The 21973-nt window shown below is 42.3% G+C and overlaps 2 protein-coding genes and 1 non-coding gene across 5 annotated transcripts in view; 2 read left to right on the top strand and 1 right to left on the bottom strand.

The window, feature by feature from the left end:
• Calu (calumenin) overlaps positions 1-2927 on the top strand; it is a 32682-nt gene extending 29755 nt beyond the window's left edge. For all 3 annotated transcript variants that reach the window (XM_027926523.2, XM_027926524.2, XM_071612872.1), the window contains one exon: positions 296-2927. In XM_027926523.2, the coding sequence (XP_027782324.1) occupies positions 296-400 (105 nt within the window). In that variant the 3' untranslated portion in view covers positions 401-2927. The remainder of the gene's footprint in view (positions 1-295) is intronic.
• A 1042-nt stretch (positions 2928-3969) lies between these two features.
• Positions 3970-6646, bottom strand: Opn1sw (opsin 1, short wave sensitive). Its single transcript, XM_027926526.2, has 5 exons — positions 6301-6646; positions 5882-6050; positions 5255-5420; positions 4604-4843; positions 3970-4089 (listed from the first exon to the last, which is right to left on the bottom strand). Exons 1-5 carry the CDS (start codon positions 6644-6646, stop codon positions 3970-3972), a joined length of 1041 nt encoding a protein of 346 aa, XP_027782327.2.
• A 12661-nt stretch (positions 6647-19307) lies between these two features.
• On the top strand, positions 19308-19379 carry Trnap-agg (transfer RNA proline (anticodon AGG)). Its single transcript has one exon. It is a non-coding gene; the product is annotated as a tRNA-Pro (tRNA).
• Positions 19380-21973: the final 2594 nt, after the last annotated feature.

Consider the following 21973-nt stretch of genomic DNA (forward strand, 5'->3'; position numbering starts at 1 on the left):
TGTCCAGTTGTTATTGGCCATCTCTTGCCCATATCTAACAGATGTTTTACATGTTAACAGTTTGCTCCTCAGTCTTGGAACTTTTTAGCTATAATAATCACCACCCTTTCAGTTTTAACTTTCTTAATAAGAGAAACATACTCATTGTTATTTTCTCCCTCTGTGTATATATGGAAGAAAGATTTAGGTTGAATTCACATTTAATTAAATCCTGATTAACTCATGTTCTCTGTAGTATTTCTGTATTTGGAATAGGAAATATTCTGCCTCAACTCACTGCTTTCTCTGATTTCAGGATGGCAAGCTTACTAAGGAGGAGATTGTTGACAAGTATGATTTGTTTGTGGGCAGCCAGGCCACAGATTTTGGGGAGGCCTTAGTACGACATGATGAATTCTGAGCTGCAGACAGAGGAACCCGTGTTTCTTCAAAAGTAATTTATTTTTACAGCTTTTGTTTTCACATGAAATTGTTTGCGCTACTGAGACTGTTATTACAAACTTTTTAAGACATGAAAAGGCGTATGAAATAATGAAAATCATCCCGTCCCCATTCCTCCTCTCTAAGGGACTGGAGGGAACTGCTTCTGAGGAACAACTCTAATAGTACACTTGTGTTTGTAGATTTACACTTTGTATAATGTATAACATGGTGTGTTTATTTTTGTATTTGTTCTCTAGTTGGGAGTATGATATGAAGGATCAAGATCCTCAACCCACACTTGTAGGCAAAAATTAGCCCTTTACTCTTTCTCAACCCCTTATATAATTTTTATAATTCTCATTTAACTAATATTTTAAGCCTGAGATCAATAAGAAGTGTTGAGAAAAGAAAGGAAAATTATATGCTCCATGATTTATATTTAGAGATAACACTTAATCTTGCCTATGAAAAGTCTTACATTTCACATGTAGTAGTCTGACATTTCATATTGCATTCAGTTGCTATGGGTTCAGCAATTGGTCCTGCCATTTCTGGTCAGGGACAGAATCCCTGTGCTCTAAGAAAGCTTGGCTCAACTTGACTTCATTCTTTTTCCCCTGTAGAACTAGTTACTTGCTAATTTTGTCAAGCACAGCTGTGATAAGAAGTTAGGGCCAGTGTCTTGAAAATCAATCAAGTAGTGAGTGCAATCTCTTTACAGAGTTATTTCTAGCTTTTTATAGAGCAGTTTCCAGCTAGAAACAGCTGGAAAACTAAAGGAACAATATAAATGTGTTCAGGGCATACATTGTTTTCTGGGTGTGCATCTGTTGAAATGCTCACAACAACATTATTTGCCTGTTGAAATCACTTTAAGTTCTCCAGGCGGCTCTTCGTCCCCAGGAATTAATCTTGATGTCATTGCAGTTAAAATTCACTCCTTGCCGGCATGGTGGCACATGCCTGTAATCCCAGCAACATGGGAGGCTGAGGCAAGAAGATCTCAAGTTTGAGGCCAGCCTCAGCAACTTAGCAAGACCCTGTCTCAAAATAAAAAATAAAAAGGGCTGAATGTAACTCAGTCATAGAGCATCCTGGGTTCAATTCCCAGTACCAAAAAAAAAATCCTTTCCGATCATGTCATAAAAAGTGCCTTTAACGAGATACGATCATTGAATGGGAATTTGCTTAAGAAACCCTAAGATCAAATGAAGAGATTATTTAGACGATCTTATATGAAAGCTTAAACCCTCCCAATGTAGTGGGGATTTCTTCCCCTTTTCTCTTTTGGATGATAGTTAAATAGCAGTATTAGTTACAAGCTTGGTTGCAGTGTTCTTATCTTGTGGGCTGGTTTCCAAAAACCAGGTGCTGCTGACTTTACCAGGGATCCTCATACCTCGGAATGCAAACCACTCACTACAAGGCCTCTCTGTGTCCACCCTAGAGCTTGAGCTCAGACTCAAGGGTAGGAGGACCTGCAGATAGGGGACTCTTTGGTTTGAGGACCATTGCTCACTCTTCCTGCCTTTGACCATCACACCCCATACCCTCATTTCCTCCCTCTCTAATGCCAAAAAACAAAAATGGTTTGTCCTGGATCATCAGGTATTCTATTGTTATCAAAGAGAGGAACCCTATAAAAGGAGCTGAAGAAACCACCCTCTTTCCAACTCCATTTTAACCATATTTTATGTAATAAACTGTCCACTTTAGTCCCTTACTGATGGACCTCTTCTGAGAAGAACTATTCCAAATCTTTTTAGCCCTCAGGTTACTAAGATAAATAAATATATATAAAACCTTTATTATTTTCTGTATCGCTGGATAATACATTCAGGTGGTGCTGGGTGATGATTGTATCTGAACCTAGGTATATCCCTTGGTCTTCCACAGTCCTGTTGAGGTGGGCTGCTTGGTGTGGTAAAGAGCCAGGTGTCACTTCACCCCAGCCTTTGCATCAAGCTCTCAATAGAGGATATACTCTTTACATTTAACCCCAGTATAGATAATGGACATTCTCCACCTCCAGATTCCCCCTTTTTATTAACACCAGAGATAATAAATAATGCCACCACCCTAGCTTAGATAGGGCACATTATGAACCGTATGAGCCTCAAGGTTTATTAGGTGCAGAGAGCACAGGCATGACATAGAATCATGCACTTAGACAGCAAACCATAATCTGCTAGGATGACAGGTTTTGGATGTGGGGACTCGCCAGCAAGCATTGTACTCTCATCTCTATGAGCCCCTTGGAGTGTTTGTGGTTTATTGGGGGAGGGTGGGGTTTTTTTTTTTTTTTTTGTGGGGGGGCTGTTTGTTTAAATCAAACCTGAGGCTGGTGATGAGTAGCTACACACCCACAGTATGTATTCTGTGAGTGCTAGTTCTCTTAAATTTGGATATTGGTTATTTTTTATAGAGTGTAAACCAAGTTTTATATTCTATAATGCAAACAGGTACCTATCTGTTTCTAAATAAAACCGTTTACATTCATTGTGGATGTGCGTCTTTCATTCTTGTGGGAATGGAGCTCTAGCTTAGAATTATGGATGCTGTGTTACAGAAAAGGACCTCCTAGAAGATTCAGCACACCACTCAATCTCAGAGAAAGTACTACCTTCTCTCAAACTGATTACTCCTTTTCTCCTATTTCTGAAATTGCCTAGTATCCTCTCTCATAGCTATAACCCTTCTGAGCTATTTGTAGGCCATGTCACTGGAGAGGAACCCAGCTGCTCATTGCATACCTGATACCAACAGACACCATTCTTTGTATGATAGATATACGCGTTTATCTTGGGTTTTATTCAAAAAGGCTCTTCTTCAGGGAGTAGAAGGAGGCTATAAAGTGAAACACTTTGATATAGTTTATAAGGGATAATAAGATATGCAAATTAATTTTGAGACTATCAAGGTAATTAAACTATTTTAATAAACGCACAGCTTAAGACATATATTGATTTAGCCAAATGCAGGCAGGGGGAAGCACCTAAGAATAAACCTGGCTCAGGGGCTTCTAGACATAGTTATCCCTACCAAAGCTGTAGCAGTTACTTACAGAGATAGCATAAGGAAGTTCTCTCACATTCATTTGGGGTCTACCAAGGGGTTTTTTGTTTTTGTTTTTTGATTTTATATATATATATATTTCTAAAGCATTTTAATTCAGAATACATCACTTCAGAACTGATCCTCAGTAGGGGGAGAAAGGTCACTAAAAAGGAACACAAGTGTTATCTACACTCTGAAAAACCAGCTATGCTCTTTTATGGTTCTCCAAATGCTGTAAAGGGTGCCTCTTAGGAGTAGAAACTGGTGATTGTTGAAATGGCTTTTGGGTGGTCTGAAGTAGACCTTGCTGAAACAGCTTTATAGACAGGAAGGGAATAGTAGAAAAATAAAAAATTGATTTCACAAAACTGCCCTCATTCCCCTTCCCATCTCCTTACTGTGTTGTTAGTGGTTAGGTTTTTGATGGAGAACATGAAAACTTACTTAAATGACGTTCTAGTTGGCTGCAAACAGGTCAACATGGGTTTCCTAGTTGGGACCAACTTTGCTAGAAGAGACAGTGGAAACTTCTGTTTTCTGGGAGCTGGACACCTCAGATTCATCTGTCATGGGCTTCCTACACACCATCTCCATGATACAAGCTCGGAACTGGAGGGAAAGGCAGAATTGGAGATAGTTCCCATGGCAGATGAATAAAAGGAAGATAACATCAGGAAGTATAGGGGGAAAGTTTTATTTTTTGTATCCCAACAGCCTCTCACAGTGCCTTATACCCAATATCTCAGGTGGTTTTGATTGTCTTCCTTATCCTGATACCTAGCTAAATTCCAGTCTAGAATCACTTGTTTCTACACACTAGAGTTTGAAAGGGAAAGGTTTCAAAACCTTTTCAGAGCCCTTTCTTGAGAGTAGATTGATTTTTTTTTTTTTTTTGGCTCAAGTTCTATCCTTCCTGGATTCTATTATCTTAAATACCATGCCTTCCTCCCTGTGCTTACCAGGGGCGTTCTAGCCTCCTTGAGGTTCCCATGGCTTCCCTTGTTCACTCCTAGAAACCCTCTGAGTAGGTCTAGGGTGTTCTGAGTTAAAAGGTGTTGGAAAAAAAAAAAAAACAGTGACTTTATGGACCAGGACGTTATGGGAATGTGATAGACAACTTTACCTGCTTATTCATGAAGCTGTAGATAATGGGGTTGTAGACACAAGAGCTCTTAGAGAAGAAGGCAGGAATGGTGACAAGCCGTAAGTCCAGCCCATGGTTGCGGTTGTTGACCATGTACATGGCCAGGGCAGCATAGGGCACGTAGCAGACACAGAAGGATCCCACCATCACTACCACCATGCGGCTCACCTCCCTCTCAGCCTTCTGAGTTGTAGCTGACTCCTGCTGCTGAGCTGCCACCTGGGGCAGAGCATAGAGAGCATCGCATCACTCTTTCCCCCAGTCTTCCAATCCCAGATCTCTGGACCCTTTTCTACTGGGAACATTCACTCTGATTGCCTTGCTTCTGGCCAGGTTCTGTTGCTTTCCTCCCTTGAGGATAGCAGGGTGGAGGTAGCTTTCTGGTCTACAGTGATGGAAGGGATCACATGGCTACATCTCTTTACACCAATTTAAGCAGCAATACTCCCTTATTCGTTCCATTTCATATCCCCCCTCCCCCCGCCACCGCTTCCTTTACTGCTTTTTAGATACCCGTTTATCTGGCCATGAACATTTCCAGATACCTTATGTTCTACAGCATGTCCCTACTCTTCCATCTCTCCTGGAGACCCCTGGTCTGCTCCTCCCTGATTCTCAAAAACCACTCACAGTTCTGAGGGTCCTCAGCAACTGAGCATAGGAGAAGCAGATGAGGCCAAGAGGTAAGATGAAGCAGAAGATGAAGAGGAACCAGGTGTAGTATTCACTGCGGTATTTGGTGCCCACAGTGTACCAGTCTGGACCACAGGAGCACTGAAGGCCCTCAGGAATGAACCTGCAAAGGACCAAGAACTCATTTACTCTGGGTTCTCCACAAGAATCAGTGGAGTAGGGCTGAGAATCCTGGATTGTGTTCTCCACTTAGAACCCAGAGAGTGCCAGGTTTGGGGCAGAGGGATTTTCTTCCTTTTAAGTTTTTTTTTTTTTTTAACTTTTTAGATAGGGTCTGACTAAATTATACAAGCTGATCTCAACTCTAGATCCTCCCACCTCAGCTTCCTGAATCTGGGATTATAGGCACTCAACACTGTACTTGGTGGCAGAGGAATTTTCTGGTAGAGGCCACAGTAATTCCAACTGCAAAGTGTTCATGCTGATCTCCCACCGCTCTTGCCTCACCTACTACACCCCAAAAAAAATACAGGTCAAAGACTAAGTGGTTATACCCAATCTCTCTTTCTACCCATTTTAACCTGAACCCCTAACTAAGTCAGCACCACTGCCCTGTGCTCTCACCGGCTCCAGCCAAAGAAGGGTGGGATGGAAACGCCAACACCAATGATCCAGGTAGCCAGAACCACCACCAGTGCGTGCTTGGAACTGAAGCGGAAGTTGCCGAAGGGCTTACAGATGACAATGTAGCGTTCAAAGGCCAGGAAGGCCAGTGACCAGGCTGTCACCAGACCTGTGACAAAATGTGAGGAGAATAGGATAGACAGAGCCCCATCTAGCCTGGCAAGTACAGTGGAAGACAGATGGGTAGAGCAAGCCCAAAGAGAGAGAATTGGCCTGATATGTTTGGAGTGGAGTTTAAGACTCAAACATTTTATTTTGGTCATATGTCTATAGTCAACTTGGGGGCCTGCTCCAAACCCATAGTCTAGTTCCTGGCGTAGTGTCCTTTGCCTCCCCAGACCCCACTTCCCCTGTAGTACCTGCTGCGGAACCCAGGAAAGCCTCCAGAGCACAAACGTGGCGGCCAAAGACAAAGTATCCATGACAGCTGTTGACGAAGACAACGAAGACAGAGAACATGCAGTAGATGAAGCCCCCAAGGGACACATTGACCAGAATGTAGTTGAGTGGCTGTCGCAACTTTTTGTAGCGCAGCGTGGCCACCAGCACTATGGCATTCAGTGGTGTCCCTGCAAAGAAGACAAAGCCCAAGAAAGCTGCCTGGAGGTGGAAGGCCCAAACAGGGGCAATGTGGTACTGAGGCCCATCCCAGGGCCCCACCGATGAGATGTTCTTGAACAGAAAAAACTCTTCTTCCTCTGACATTGTGTTCATGGGATGAACCCCACCCCCTCTGATCCCTCTTATAGATTATCCTTCCACCATGCCCCGCCCCGCCCCCCAGCCCCATCAAACCCCTCTTCTAAAGACACTTTTGGGCTCTGTGAATGATCCTAAGCCTCCCAAGGACAAAGTCTGGGATTAAGAGATCTCTAAGCCCCAGCCTAAACCTTTTGTGGTCCTAAAGCCAATTGTGTGTTCTTCAGAGGACAAAAGATTGGGGTCACAGAACCTAATATGCTATATTGGGTGCTGGCATGAGTCAATGCTGGTTCGCTAAGTCCTAGAATGTGCTAACCCATATTCAATGAAGATACTTCCATCTGTGTCTTTTGGCTTTGGCACAGCTATATCCCTAAAGATTTCTGAACCTCATCTGCCCTTTTATGGAAGGTGCCCATCTAAATTACCCTTTCAAGAGAGAATGGGAACCAGACCCAAGCTAGAGGAAGGGGTGGGGAGTGGAGAGCACACTGTAAACAACCATGGAAGAACAGAGGCAGCTTGACTAGGACGTCCTTGAGCCAGCTTCTTCCATTTCTTCATATCGAACCTACCCAGTGTCTTTCCCACTGTCTAGACAGGTTGAGGTTGGTCTTCTCATTGTCCTCACAACACATTTATGTCAACTCCTGCCCTCAGCAGAGCCCAAGTTGCCACACTCATCCTCTATTTGTTCCTTAAAATCCTGCTCAGCCCCCAGTGTATCTCAAAGACCTCTTCTGGGAAGCTTGCCCCAGTGACCCCTGTAAAAGTTCCAACTGCATTTGGACTCAACGTCACACTTTATATTTTATGAATGTGTTTTCTTCCTCACCCCAGTAGAATATGGACAGATAAGTTAAAAGGGACACTTCCCACCCCAGTAGAATATGAACAGATAAGTTAAAAGGGACACTTCAAAGTGAAAGGATCATCTAGTAATGACAGTAGTTTATTAGATGAACCCCCCATAGGTAGCAGATTATAAACTCTCAGCAAAACATGAAAAACAACTATATTAAAGCACTTAAACTATCACAAAGCACACAGAAACGAGGGGACTCAACCCTTAAAGGAACCATCTACACTTAAATGAGGTTTTTCTTGGGGGTACTTCCCAGTTCCTATGGTATAGGACAGCTAGAACTCTAGCAGAAAGTCCAGCCTTTTAGGGCTTGAAGAGTCAGAGGACAGATTTGGGGACTCTAGAGAAGTTGAAAACTGAAGATAGATTTCCTGGAATGGTCAAGCCACAAAAGGGGAAGCCTTTGCTTTTAATTAAATCCTCCTGAAATCAAAGGCCGATTGCCAAATTATGGATGGAGGAAACTTCAAGGAGATCAGCAAATGGCAACAGCTGGAGACCTGAAAGAGCTGACCAGAGGTTTTGACTACTACCCACTGCAACAGAGTAAGTCTGAGTTAGAATCCCTCCAACTTGAGGTGTTAGACACTTGTCCAGAATGCACTAGGTCCCAGGTTCGATCCCTAGTACTGCCAAAACAAACAAAAGAATCCCGCCAAGAACTGGGTAAACACTTCAGGCTTTCCATTTGAAACTCCAATAAAAGCTGTGCATAATGGCAACACATGCAGTCCCAGCCACTGAGAGCCTATGGTAGGAGGATTAAATGTTCAAGGCCAGCTTGGAAATCCTAGTGAGATCCTGTCTCAAAATAAAAAAAATAAAATAAAAAGGGCCAGAGGTATAGCACAGTGGTAAACCCCCAGTATAAAAAAAATAATTAAAAAATAAATAAAACTCCCCAAAGTCATAAGGCTAAAATCTATATTTAGTTCCAGAACTAAAGATTTGCCCTGAGTCTAAGGCAAAACCAAAGCTGACTCATAATAGCAAAGGATAAAACTTGAAGCCTCTAGTTCAAGGTCATCAACTAGTAATTTAACTGTCTATTAAATGGAAACTCAACATTCCTCACAGGAAGATAACAAAATCTAGTCTCCAAAGTGTACTATCCACAATGTCTAAGATACAATAAAAAACTAAAAGGCAAATGACGGGGGGCGGGGAGCCCCCATAGGAATGTGTGACTCATAGCCAAAGGAAAAAATAGTCTATAGAACCAAACCCATGGATAACCTAGAAGTCGGCACCAGCAGAAAGGACCTTAAGCAGCTGAAGGACTGAAGGGGGACGGGGCATGGTCATTGTGAGTTAACATATCTCAATAGGAGAATGGGAAGAATGAAAAAGAACCAGTGGAATTGTTCAATATGTGCAATGCAGAATTCACTGGATGCCTTATAGCAGATTGAACAGCAGAAGAAAGGATCAGTGAACTTGAAGATAGAACAATAACAAAAGGCTATCTAGACATTCTCCAAACACTTATTAAAAAAAAAAAAAGAATATACATCTAAATTGTAGCTTGGGAGGCTGAGGCAGGAGGATTGTGAGTTCAAACCAGCCTTGGAGGGTTGGGGCTGTAGCTCAGTGGTAGAGTGCATGCCTTGCACGTTTGAGGCACTGGGTTCGATTCTCAAGCACTACATTTAAAAAAAAAAAATCACCAATCAAACCAGCCTTGGCAACTTATCAAGACCCTGTCTCAAAAAATACAAAAAAAAAGGGCCAGGAATGTGGCTCTGTGGTTAAGTGCCCCTGGGCTCAATTCCCTGTACCAAAAAAAAAAATTGAGAGTCAGGGGTGGTGGGGCAGGCCTATAATTACAGCAACTCAGGAAGCCAAGGCAACAGGATTGTAAGTTCAAGCCCAGCCTCTACAACTTAGCAAGACCCTGTCTCAAAATAAAAATAGGACTGTGGTATAGCTCAGTGGCAGAGTCCCCCTGGGTTCCATCCCCAATAATGGGGAGAAAAAAAATTGAGGGATGCTGCTAAGTAGTGCTTAAAGAGAAATCTATACCTTTAAATATTTATATTAGAAAAGAAGAAGTTTAAACTTTCACTCAAGAAACTGAAAAAGAAAAGAGAATTAAATCCAAAATAAGGGATAGCTGTATAGCTCAGTGGGAGAACATGTACTTTGCATGTGGAGAGGCCTGGGTTTGATCTCCAGGACTGGATGGATGGATGGATGGATGGATGGATGAATGAACAAACGAATAAACAAGAAAACAAACAAACCCAAAATAAACAAAGGAAATACTAAAGGTAAGAGCATAACGTAATAAAACTGAAAATGAATAGAGAAAAATCAGTGAAATCAGAAGCAAAACTGAACACAGAGCTCTCTCCTCTCTCCAAGCAACTCCTCAACAGGAACTGGGCAAAAGGGAGTTTTTCAGCCTCTTTATGGCAGGAATTTAGCTACCATCACCATTTAAAATTTTTTAAACTTTTTTTGTGTGTGCATTGCTGACAATCAAACCCAGGGCCTCAGGCAAAGAGCAAATAGCTATATCACTGAGATACCGAGCTATGCCCCCCAGATCCCTTTTTAAAACGTTTAGATGGCATGTTGTAATAATACATATTCATGGGTCCAGTGTGATATTCCTACACATGTATACAATGTGCAATGATGAAATCAGGGATAATTAGCAAAAAATGTCATCCTGAACATTTATCATATCTTTGTATTGGAAATATTCAAAATCCTCTCTTCTGGCTATTTTGAAATATACAATAAATCCTTGTTCACTATAGTCTCCCTTCTGTACTGTACTCCCCCCTATCTAACTGTATTTTTGTACCTGTTAATCAACCCTTTTCTATCCCTGCCTTCTTCCTACCTTTTCTGGCCTCTAATAATTAATATTCTACTCTCGTATGAGGTCAACTGTTCCACATATGAATCAGAACATGGGTATTTGTTCTTCTGTGCCTGGTTTATTTCACACAACATAATGTCTTCCAGGCTCATCCATGTTGTCACAAACTACAGGATTCCATTCTTTTTTATGGATGAATAACATCCTGTTGGGTGTGTGTGTGTGTGTGTGTGTGTGTGTGTGTGTATGTATGTATGTATATATATCACATTGTCTTTATCCATTCATCCATCAGTGGAATCCTGGGTTGATTCCCTATTTTGGCTATTATGAATAGTGCTGCAATAAACATAGTAGTGCAGTTATCTCTCTGATATAGTGATTTTATTTCTTTTGGAGACACGCACACACACACACACATTCACTCACTCATTAATACAATTGCTGAATCACTCACCATCACCATTTTGAAAATTCTTAGATACCAAAAATGAGGTAAGTATGTTTCAAAACTAATTAGAATTTTGGGATTTGTAAGGAGCAGATATTTGCCAATGGGAAAACTGAAATCCATGGAGGTGCTTATTGTTACCTAGTAAATTTATATGAAGCCCCTGGTATTCCTCAAAAGGTCAAGGTCCATGTCAAGTTTCTGTTGCATAGATTGGTATATTCTCTCCTCTTTCAAGCTTCTAACAGGACAACATAGTTTAAGATGGAAATGCCACCCAGTGTTTGGGTTGGGATAGGCCCAAGGAGACCAGAGCAGCTATAGGAAGAGAAGTTAAAAGAAGATGCCAATTTGGGCAATAAACTCCTTGAGGCTAGTGTCTGTGTCTTATTCATTCTACCCAAGCTCAGGTACAGAGTCTGGGGCATATAGCAGGTACTTAATTTTTGTGTTGAATATTTGAGTGAATCATTAAACGTCATTCTCCAGCCCATGCTCTAATTCTTCAGGACCAGGAGACAGAATACCACAGTGAGGAGTCATGGGGGCTCCAAAGTCATACTACCCAGATTGGAAGCTGTACTCTATCACTTATTAACTGAGTGACTTTGGGAACTGGTCTCCCTCTGCCTATGTTTCATCTGCAAATTGGAACTTAGTGCTGTATCACCAGTTTGTTGGAAGGACTGTATGAGAAATTCCCTATGAAGCTGTTATACCAGGGCCTATTAAATGCAAAATATACATTTACTGCTAGAAGCAGGACCCTCCCTCCCTCCTGAGGCCACTGGGTCCATCTCTGGACAGCTCCAACAGATATAAAAGTCTCCTTGGTACTGATACCAAACCCTCCTTCCCAGCACCCTCCCCAACTAACTCCTCCCCTGGACCCTCCCTCAGTTCACCTCATCTCTTTTCCCCATCACCAACCACTCTCCAGAGACTCTATTCTCTACACGAATGTCCTTATCTTCAGGCTAAGTATGAGCAGGCCCCAGGCTCAGAGGCCTTTTGCCTCTGTCTAGGATTATCCTGCAGAGGGCTGGGGCCGCGCCAGGGGTGAGCATGCCTTCCCCTTTGTCGTGGCTGTTATCATGGGGTCTGAGCCTGCTCTGGACTCTTTGGCAGTTGTGCACATCCCAGTGAACTCACAGTCAATAAAAGCAATCCCTTCTACACATGAGGTCACATAAGTGGGCCTGTAGATTGGATGTTATGTTCACTCCAAATCTCATCTTGTTGGACGTGTCATTATTCCAGCTTGGCCAGAGCCCTGTGAAGTTTCACCAGTGTGTTGGCTTCAAGTCACCTTCTAAATACATAGCACACAAATCCTCCCAAGTAGGAGGAAGAGCTCCCTAGAAGGAAAGCTCTGAGTATGGACTTGTGAGGTCTGTAGTTATAGGAGAAGGTGCTGGGACTCTGCCTCTCCAAGGTCCTGCACATCCCCAAGGCCTGTCCACCCTGGCCACTGGTGGTTCTCCCAACCTGGTCTCTGTCATGGTCACACAGCATGCAATCAGAGGACAGGCTCTGCTGCTCTACTTTTCATCCTAGCCTAGGTGGGGACAAAAAAATGAAATCCTTGCTTTGCTTGGCTCAGCCCCAGCCACAGGTATTTATTAAGAGATGCTTTACTAGAAAGCAAGGGAAGCTGTGCCACTGATTCAGACCTTCTTCCCACTTCTCTTCTTCCAACTCCTTTTGGCCTCATTCCTTCTGATCCAGGGAATAGAGTAAAGTTCTAAGCCTGGCTGACCATCAGAGTTTATTGACTCAACCCAAGTTGAAGATAGATATGATCTTCCCCTAAAGAACATATTCATGCAGAAGAAACCCATTTGCATAGGGACACTCCTCTTCCCTTCCCCTGCCAAGCCTCTTTGCTAGGAGAGAGGGCATTAGACAAGCCAGAGACACAGCACTGTGGCCCTCCACTGAAGACCTCATATCTGGTTCACAACTTTGGGTGCCATTCTTCAGCCATTCCTTCTTCTTCCTACTATTTTCAAGTTGATATTCTTTCTTTGGTCAACGAATGTGTCACATGTTTCCCAGAAATCCAGATACTATCTGCCTTAGGGTCCCATTTGATAATGCATCTTATTGGCCCTATCAAAATTCTTAAAAAGGAAGTGAGGGCTCGGGATGTGGCTCAAGCAGTAACGTGCTCGCCTGGCATGCACGGGGCACTGGGTTCGATCCTCAGCACCACATAAAAATAAAATAAAGATATTGTGTCCACCGAAAACTGAAAAATCAATATTAAAAATTTCTCTCTCTCTCTCTCTCTCTTTAAAAAAAAAGGAAATGAGTGGAGTTTGATATGACTTTTTCATAGTGAATCCAGCCAGCTTCCTTAGCTTTCTACCATTTTCCTTTTTACACATTTATAGAAGTGTTAGTGGCCACTAGGCCAACCAGTCACCTGTGGAGGCTGGCTCTCAAAGCCTTGGATATACTGGTCACCCAGAATGGATGAGGCGATTTGACATGCCTCCAGCCTTCCTCCAGCCTCATAGTTCTCTGCTACCTATGTGGGTTAATAAAAGCAAAGCCAGCTGAGCATAGGGGTGCACACCTGGAATCCCAGCAGCTCAGGAGGCTAAGATAGAAGGATTGCAAGTTCGAGGCCAGCCTCAGCAATTTAGTGAAACCTTTTCTTAAAATTGAAAAATAAAAACAGCTGAGGATATGGCTTAGTGGTAAAGCACCCCGGGTTAAATTCCCAGTACCAAAAATAAATAAATAAAAGTAAAGCCAAAGCCATATCCTAGACTGACTGGGATGTCTACTGAGTTCCCCTGACCACTAAGTTAGAAGAACAGATTGGAGTCTAGTCAGTTATTTTTGAAAGACGGACATTATCATGTGTGCACAACATAACACCATACAAATGCTCACAAAGAAAGGATCCCATGGAAGTTACTGAAGAGATCAAATCAAGGGTTCAGAAATTGCAAGGCTGCTTCAAGCCCACCAGAATACAAGGGCCAGAGGCCACTTTAAGGCACCTATACCTGGGCAGGGCACATTGCCTGTGAGTTAGCCTAACCTGACTGGAGCAAATCAACCTCTGCTCTGTGCAGGATGCTGCCAAGGCACCTACCTTTGCAACTGAGAGTCTAACTGTCATGGGTACAAGACACTGGGGCCCTTCTACTCCCACTGTTACAGGCTAAGTAGCTACATCTTTGGCCTCTCCTAGCCCTATCCTGACACCTCCCCAGACCATCCCCCGCTACTATGTCCCATCCAGCATCAGAGGGAGGAAAACTGGCCCAAGCTGGGGACAACCCAGCCCCAGGTAAGATGCTCCCCTGAGGAGCTCAGGCCAAAAAGAGCATCACCCAAACACAGGGTCTCACTGGCATCCACCCGGAACCAAAACTTCCCGAAGGTATTGAAGCCATTGAGTAGGAGGAGGCGGGGCATGAGGTGAGATGGAGGGTAATGACATAAAAAATGGATGCATTCAAGTGCATATAATAGACACAGTGCTCTTTCCAGGTCAAAGTTTCTTTATTAGTTTAGGAACAAAACAACACACGGAGGCTTTAAGCCTTTATGGAAGGTCATGTGATATATATTCCGACCCAGGTTTCTCATCCTCAGCACTATTGATATATTGTACCAGACAATTACTTGTTGTGGAGGCAGTCCTGTGCTTCAGAGGATGTTTAACACATCCCTGATCTCTACCCAAACTATCACTACCTGCCTAGTCATATTAACCAAGGCAGAGATAAAATCCCTGTTCTCCACTGCACCCCTGCCCTGCTCTGATTTAGGTTTAGACTTATAAATGCACAGAATTGAATGGAAAATAGTCAAGAGGCAATTTGTTTTTCCAGTCATTCTAATTGTCCAGAAAAAAGTAAAGTAGGTATTTTCTGAATAGCTTCAGGAGGGTTTTTTCCCCCTCATTATCATTAGGAGTTTATTTGTTTGTATCCCCTCTTTATCCAGACATAGATTAAGGGAGGCTTGCAGGAAGTATGACATAAAGAAACCATGAATCAAATGCAAGAATGAGAAAGAAACAACATGGAAGAGTTAAAGAGTCAGGAATGAATTTGAAATATGATCACGCTGTGAACTTGCTAGTGAGTGAGGCCACAGGCTCTGCTCCTCTGATCCAGAGGAAATTTTGGCAATCTGGAGGCTTAGAGTGCACTTCTCTCTTAATTATTGCTTCTGTTAGTATGTTATGATTTTATTTATATTTATTTATTTATTTAGAAAAAAAAAAGGTTTATTTCTTTGCTAGCAAAGGAGAAACACAGGAGACTTCTGTCCCAAAGGCTGCGTTCTACCCATCAGCAGGAACAGGGGGCTTTTAAAGAGGTGACTCAAAGACTACATTCCATGTGTTCTCTGTCTGGAGTTGTAATTCCCTTATTAATTTAGGAGAGTCATTTCTGAGATCTTCTATAGTCTAGATTACTTGGTCCCTATGGTGGGTGTGTACTCAGGGACAGATAAATCTGCCTAGGAAGGGGAAGAAAGTTAATCCTGTTTCCCCTGAGAGTATGGAGGGGGAGAGAGGAAGGGAAGGAAATATGTCCATTTAAAAACTAAGTTGTAGTGGCAGAGCATCAAGGGTTATATTCAAAGCATAAAGTGGTCCACTGTTACATTTTCCCACTGTCAATTTCTACATTCCATTGCTATGGAAAAATGGGTAAGGACATCTCCAAACTGCTGCCTTCTGAGAGGGGCAAAGTTGGGGGAAGTAAACTAAAATCCTTGTTCTCTATCAGATGGAGTATGGACAGTTAAGGTCATTCAGGATCAGAGCAGTCCAGAGGTCCACAGAGGCAGATGGCAGGTGACTGGACAAAGCATACATAAGGCAGGGATCATACTAAGACAACATGTTATGGCCAGGCTATGTCCAAATTCCATTTTACCCTGAGACTCCGTGTCATATAAGAAATGCTTGTCCCATGGGAACACTCCGCCTCTGTACCATCAATAGTTGCTTAGCAAAGCATGTTTGGCAACACAAAACAGCAATTCTTATACAATGTAACATTGTTCTCTCTTAGGTTCCCATTTTTCTTGTCAGAGACTGATTATCTAGACGTTAGTAACCATTCTCTAACTTGTACTCAACTAGGATCATTTTTTGACCCACTTCCCTTCTGCTTGCTTGCTGCTATGCCAACCTGGAAAGTCCTGAGGGAAATACCATTGTTTTGCTAACTGCTCAATTCAGCTTCTGTCCCCCTGCTTGCTTGCAGCTGCGTCAACCTGGATGTGTTGTTGTTGTTGTTTTTTTTTTTTTGTTTGTTTGTTTTGTTTTGTTTGTTTTTTGCAGATTTTGCCTTTAAAGCCCCTGAAATGCTCAGGCTCCAGGCTGTTCCTTGCAGAGACAGTCACGGGTCCTGCAGGGAGTAGTCGCCAGCTGGCTGGCTGGCTAAATAAAGACTCTCCAAATGGACTTGGTATGTTTTCTGAGCAGTCTGCCCCATAATAAAAGCATTACTTTCTTGTAAATAATTAGCACAAAAACAATTAGTATTTCAGCCAGTCTCTGAAAACCATGAGGACAGCAACTCATAATCTTATCAGTGAAAAACAGATCAAGTTTATCAACGCAGGGGGTTAAGAAGATTTGTAGGACTATGAGATCAGGCTCAAATTAACTCAGGATAAATTTGTGACTCTTGTGATCAATATTAGGCACTCTCACACAAGAATACTTCCTTTATAGCCTCCAGCTTTACTTGCTTTTGGTAGGGCTGACACTGTACATCTTAAGTTATATTAAAAAATTAATTTTTATTTTGAGTGAACTATATATATAGATGAAAAATTGATTGAGAGCTCAAAATCCAAAAAGCACACGCACACACACACACACACACACACAAAAAAAAAAACAAAAACAAAAAAAACCAAACCATAAAAATAGTTACTTTCTCCCATCTGGAGTAGCCTCCAGCTACTCAGTAATCCATTTGATAGGCCACCAGCATTAGCTTTCTGCTAATTTTGATGCAGAGGAGGTAACAGTGAACTTGAGAAGACGTGTTGTGGCAGTGCTGTCTGTTGGATCCTGACCCCTAAGTGTTTCCCCATAAGTGATGAGATGAAGGAAGGGTTGACAGGCTCTTATGAAAATGAGAATTCACCTAAGAATCTGCCTTGCAAAAAGCCATCCTCATGCCTGGGAGAATAGGAAGCTTTGGAGGTAGAGCTACAAATCTCCCTAGAGAATTTCATCTGTGTCTTTTTCAATGCAGAGTCAAACAAGCAATGGAAGTCCTAAGTTCTACTTCAAGGATCAAGGCACAGTAATATTAGAAATAAATTGAAGGCAGATACCAATGGATTCTTACCAGAGCATCACTCTTCCCCCATCCCGACCCCACCATGAAAGAGGCATTGAGAGGGCACAAGGTGTTTTATAGCTGTTGTAACAGCAGAGAAAGGAGTATTGGTATTTAGTGAACAGAATGCTGCTCCAAAGAGGCTACATAAAGAAGAACAATCCTGCCCCCAATTCAACAGCACCACCATCCCCCGCCCAGGAGAGAAGCACTGGCTGTGACCCAACCCTCGACTCAGCTCAGAAACATTTTCAGTAAAGTCCCCCCAGGAACTCTAGCTTTGAGCAGCCTCACTCCCTGGCATACCCGCTAAGAGGAACAATTTAGGGAATGTGTGCTGAGGTCATAGGATGACATGTCAAGTGTGCTTTTATTTATAAGGCAGTTTAAAGCTCAAAAAGAGTTATCCAAAAAAGTCTCTTCGATTTGAGAATAGATGAGCTGTTGTGTCTCGCTCTGACCATGTTATTGAGGAAAGCCAGTTGTCTGGTTCAGACACTCCTATGTGAAAATAACAAAACTTTATGGCCTGAGGACAAAGGAATCCTGGTCAATCCATTCTCTGAAGTAGGCTTTTCCTCCCCACCTATCCAAGAGAGGGACATGTTCCCAAGGAGGCCTGCTCAACAGGAGAGATGGCCAGCAGGTCCCTCCAAATTTATGGTCTCCTCTCCAAGCCAAGTGGTGAGGAGTGGCCTGAGTGTCTGTGTCCACTAGTGATTTTTTTGTGCCAACTTGTGAGACTCTTTCCCACACATTCATGCACTCCACAGACATTTTGGGAAGCGATGATTACAGCCATTGTGCTGAGGGTTAAATGAGACTGACCTAGTTAACATTTTCACAGGCCCACAAACAGAATCTGCTCTGTTAGAATTGCCAAAGGCTGGACACTGGCTTAGACCCAAAGACCACTAAGGCAGCGCTCTTCCTGATGGAGCTCCCAGCTCACAGAGGGCAGCTTCCTTGGAAGAAAACAAGGGCCCCAGGTGTGATGGATGTGGTATAGGTACAGTGGAAGGACAAGAAAGAGCCTGGCTGAGCCGACAGGGTCTCCTACAAGGACCTTGCCTCACCTCTCATCCTCTTTTGGAGTGGGTCCTACCCACCTGAAGAAGCCCCATCCAGGCCTCCCTTATGCAGTGAGCAAGTTCTACCAGACAGCTTCTGTCAGCAGGGTAATAAGCAGGATGGCTGGGCTGGGGGGTAGGAGGGGGAGTATGGCTATACTTAGTATATGGCTATACTATCCTATACTATAGGATGTAGTCCCTATCTCTGTTTCTCTAGAAAGTTTGTATAGCTGTGTATACTACATTTAAAACAGGCTTTGGATTTAGATAAATGTGAATAAGCTGAATTTAGGTGAGTTTAAGCACTCAGATGAATACAGATACAGATTAAAAATCTAGACAATCTTCTTTATCTTACTCTGAGGGTAATCATCAGTCTTACCAGGTTGTTACAGGGTTAAATTAGATGTATAAATCACAGTAAACACTGCCTGGCCTTTGGAAGGCATTAAATGGTCACTTTCCTATTGTGTACTGTCCCAGTACCCCCTGTTGCTATTGTACCCATTTCCTTTGTATAGCACTTTACAGTTTGCAGAGTGTTTTCACATAATCCTCTCATCTTGTAAGGTAGACAGATGAGGAAACAAGAGTAATTTAGTAAATGTCACCTACTCAGGGGTGAGCTGCGACAGTCTTCTGTGTCCTCATCTAAGAGTCTAAAGAGTGTGGAGAATTTTTTTTCTGGTAGTCTAATCATGAGATAAGAAAGAAGGATGGTTCTTAATTTGTTGTGAAAGCTCCTAGACAGACTCACTCAGCCCTGGGGTTGCCTAGGACAGTGGTAATTATCCTGGTCCAGATGCTTTCATGCCTTTCTTTCACCAACCCTATGTGGATGAATAAATATGCCTGGAGCCCCACGGCAGAGGCAGGCGTGTGTGTGTGTGTGTGTGTGTGTGTGTGTGTGTGTGTGTGTGACTTCTGTGGGCTGGGGAAGAGCAGAAGAGAATCCAGGAGCTAGGCTTGCTGGAGTGCTGCCTGCCTGGGCTGGGAGCCAGCCTGGAAGGAGAAAAGAGGCCATTCCTAGGACCACAAATGATCATTGCTGCTATAATGATGATGATGTAGCAGGGAAGACACATCTGGCCAGATGCAACTGCCAGTGGCTCGTTGGTCTAGGGGTATGATTCTCGCTTAGGGTGCGAGAGGTCCCGGGTTCAAATCCCGGACGAGCCCTATTTATTCTTTTCTATTTCTATTTCCCCTGGCCTATTCCCATTATGTACCCCTCTTATTTCCACAGAGGCTAAACTGGGTAAGAAAGAGCTGGCACAGTGTGGGAACATTAGAGGTTGTTACAGGATTAAGTTAGATGTTTAAATCACAGTATACACTGCCTGGCCTTTGGAAGGCATTAAATGGTTGCTTTCCTATTGTGTACTGTCCCAGTACCCCCTGTTGCTATTGTACCCATTTCCTTTGTATAGCACTTTTCAGTTTGCAGAGTGTTTTCACATAATCCTCTCACCTGATCCTTCCCATTACCTTATAAGGTAGACAGATGAGGAAACAAGAGTGGGAACATTAGAGTCAAAGGGTTGCATTTGATTAGACAGAAGGACAGCCTCTCAGAGGGCCTGGGATAAAGAGCTAGTGATAGGGACAAGGAGGGGACTGGAACTGAGCTGCAACAAGGTCAAGAACAGACAATCTCTCCATGTAAAAAATCCAAGCTATGAAACATGCTGGACTCATGGTCCAAAAGCTAGGATTAAAATTTACACTCAGTTTTCCCCTCAGTAAAATGGAAACAACAATATTTATTTTTCAGAGCTGTTGGGAGGATTAATTCAGAAACTGCAATGCGCCTTAGAGAAATAGGGATTGTTAGGAATGACACAAGGATAAAGAGCATCTACAGTGGAAATTCTGGTACCATGACAGACTGGACTAATATATCTATCCCTTCATCAAGCACCCCTGAAAACATACATGGAGATGTTGGATAAAACAGAATTGAAATATTGAAATGACAAATTTTACATTTTAGAAAAAGAAAATTTCCACATATCAGAATTAAAGAAGAAATGCAAAGCCAAAGAAAAAATAGGAGGAGGATGTCCTCAGCAGGAGTCACACACAATTAAATGCTCAGGGTCCTGGAGCTCTGTTTTAATACTTCCAGTTACAGAACATATGACCTCATCCCTCCAGAAACAAGAAGCTGGAACTGAATTTCCTGCATAAAGCTCAAAACATCAAAGATATACCTCACCTGTATAAAGAGAACTAAAAATTACATCCACCAGTTAAAGGAACCAGAGAAAAGGGTAGAAATACAAATTGACTCTGAGACATTAAAGTCCCAAGCCTCACCAAGTGCTTGTATTATATCTGAATTCACTGTCTAAATTAGGTACAGTAAGAGATCATTAATAACAGTAAAAAAGAACAATTATAACAATATACTATAATAAAAGTTATGTGAAAATGTACATTTCTCAAAATATCTTATAGTACTGTACTCACTGTTATTGATCATGTGATATGATACAATGCCTAGTTGATGAGATGAAGTGAACTGGTTGATATAGGCATGGTGATGTAGCATTTGCCTACTATGTAAGGATTATTCGAATACAGCACTGTGATAATGCAAAAGCCAATCTGATGAAACTAAGACAGCTACTAAGTGACTAGTGGACAGATAGCCCATCTTGGGCTGATCAGAGCTAGATGGTGCAAAATTTCATCATGTTGCTCAGAATGGCATACAATTTAAAATTTATAAATTGCTTATTTCTGGAATTTTTCACTTAATATTATCAAACCACAGTTACCTATGGGTAAGAGAGACTGTGGAAAGCAAAACTGTGGATAAGGAGAAACTACTGAAAATTAAACTTTATCACAGATATTTATGTACTGGAAAAAAACAAAAACAAACCATAGTATATATAGGATTATATATATATTATCTATGGTTTCAGGCATCCATTGGGAGTCCTAGAACATAGATAAAGGGAAAGTATTGTATATTATTTACATTGTGCAGGATCCAGGCAGAGAAATTAAATGTAAACCTGGTTTAGGCCCCTGGAAATCCTTAGAAATACTACATCTAAGCAAGGAAAGTTCTATAAGAATGTTTTCATAATACAGGGCATATGGGACACTCGCCAAAACAAAACAAAATACCCCTGGTGCTGGAGAACCAACTGAAGAGGCACTTACAATAAAATATCATCAACTTATAGGGTCCCCCCTCTCACTTTCTGTCCTTACCAAAAAATACAAAAGGCACTGATACCTGTGACCTAGCCAGTTGCATGCTGCCCCTGTAGGCTTGAACCAAGCTGAGCCCTTGAACATTTCCAGGCATTGATAAAGGTGTTTAGGTTGTTGCTCAAAACACTGAGAGATCAACCCAAGCTGCTAAACACACAGAATCTAGCTCCATCCCCAATAAAATCCCTTAAATCTTCATATAAATTTTACATCCTGACCCCTTCATTGTGGAAATACCTAGGCAGAAGAACCTTTGTCTTACTTCCTTGAGGATACTCAGCAGTCTACTTTATATGTGAGTTCCTCTAATAAATGCTTTGAGTTGACCATCCTGGTATTTAGAGCTTCTTTCTTTGGAGTCCTAACCAGTCCCATCTTGGGATGGTTTGGGGCATATTCTTGCAGAAACTCCCCCGATGCCAATTTTGAGGTAATTTCAGTCCCATGTTTGGCCTAGATGAAATAAAACTAGACAAGGAAGCAATCTATCATAAGGGAAAGCTGACAAACAAAAGATCACTCCAAGAAGTGCACATAATACA

Source organism: Marmota flaviventris, chromosome 1 (genome assembly GCF_047511675.1).
Source record: "Marmota flaviventris isolate mMarFla1 chromosome 1, mMarFla1.hap1, whole genome shotgun sequence".
In the NCBI taxonomy this organism is placed as follows: domain Eukaryota; kingdom Metazoa; phylum Chordata; class Mammalia; order Rodentia; family Sciuridae; genus Marmota; species Marmota flaviventris.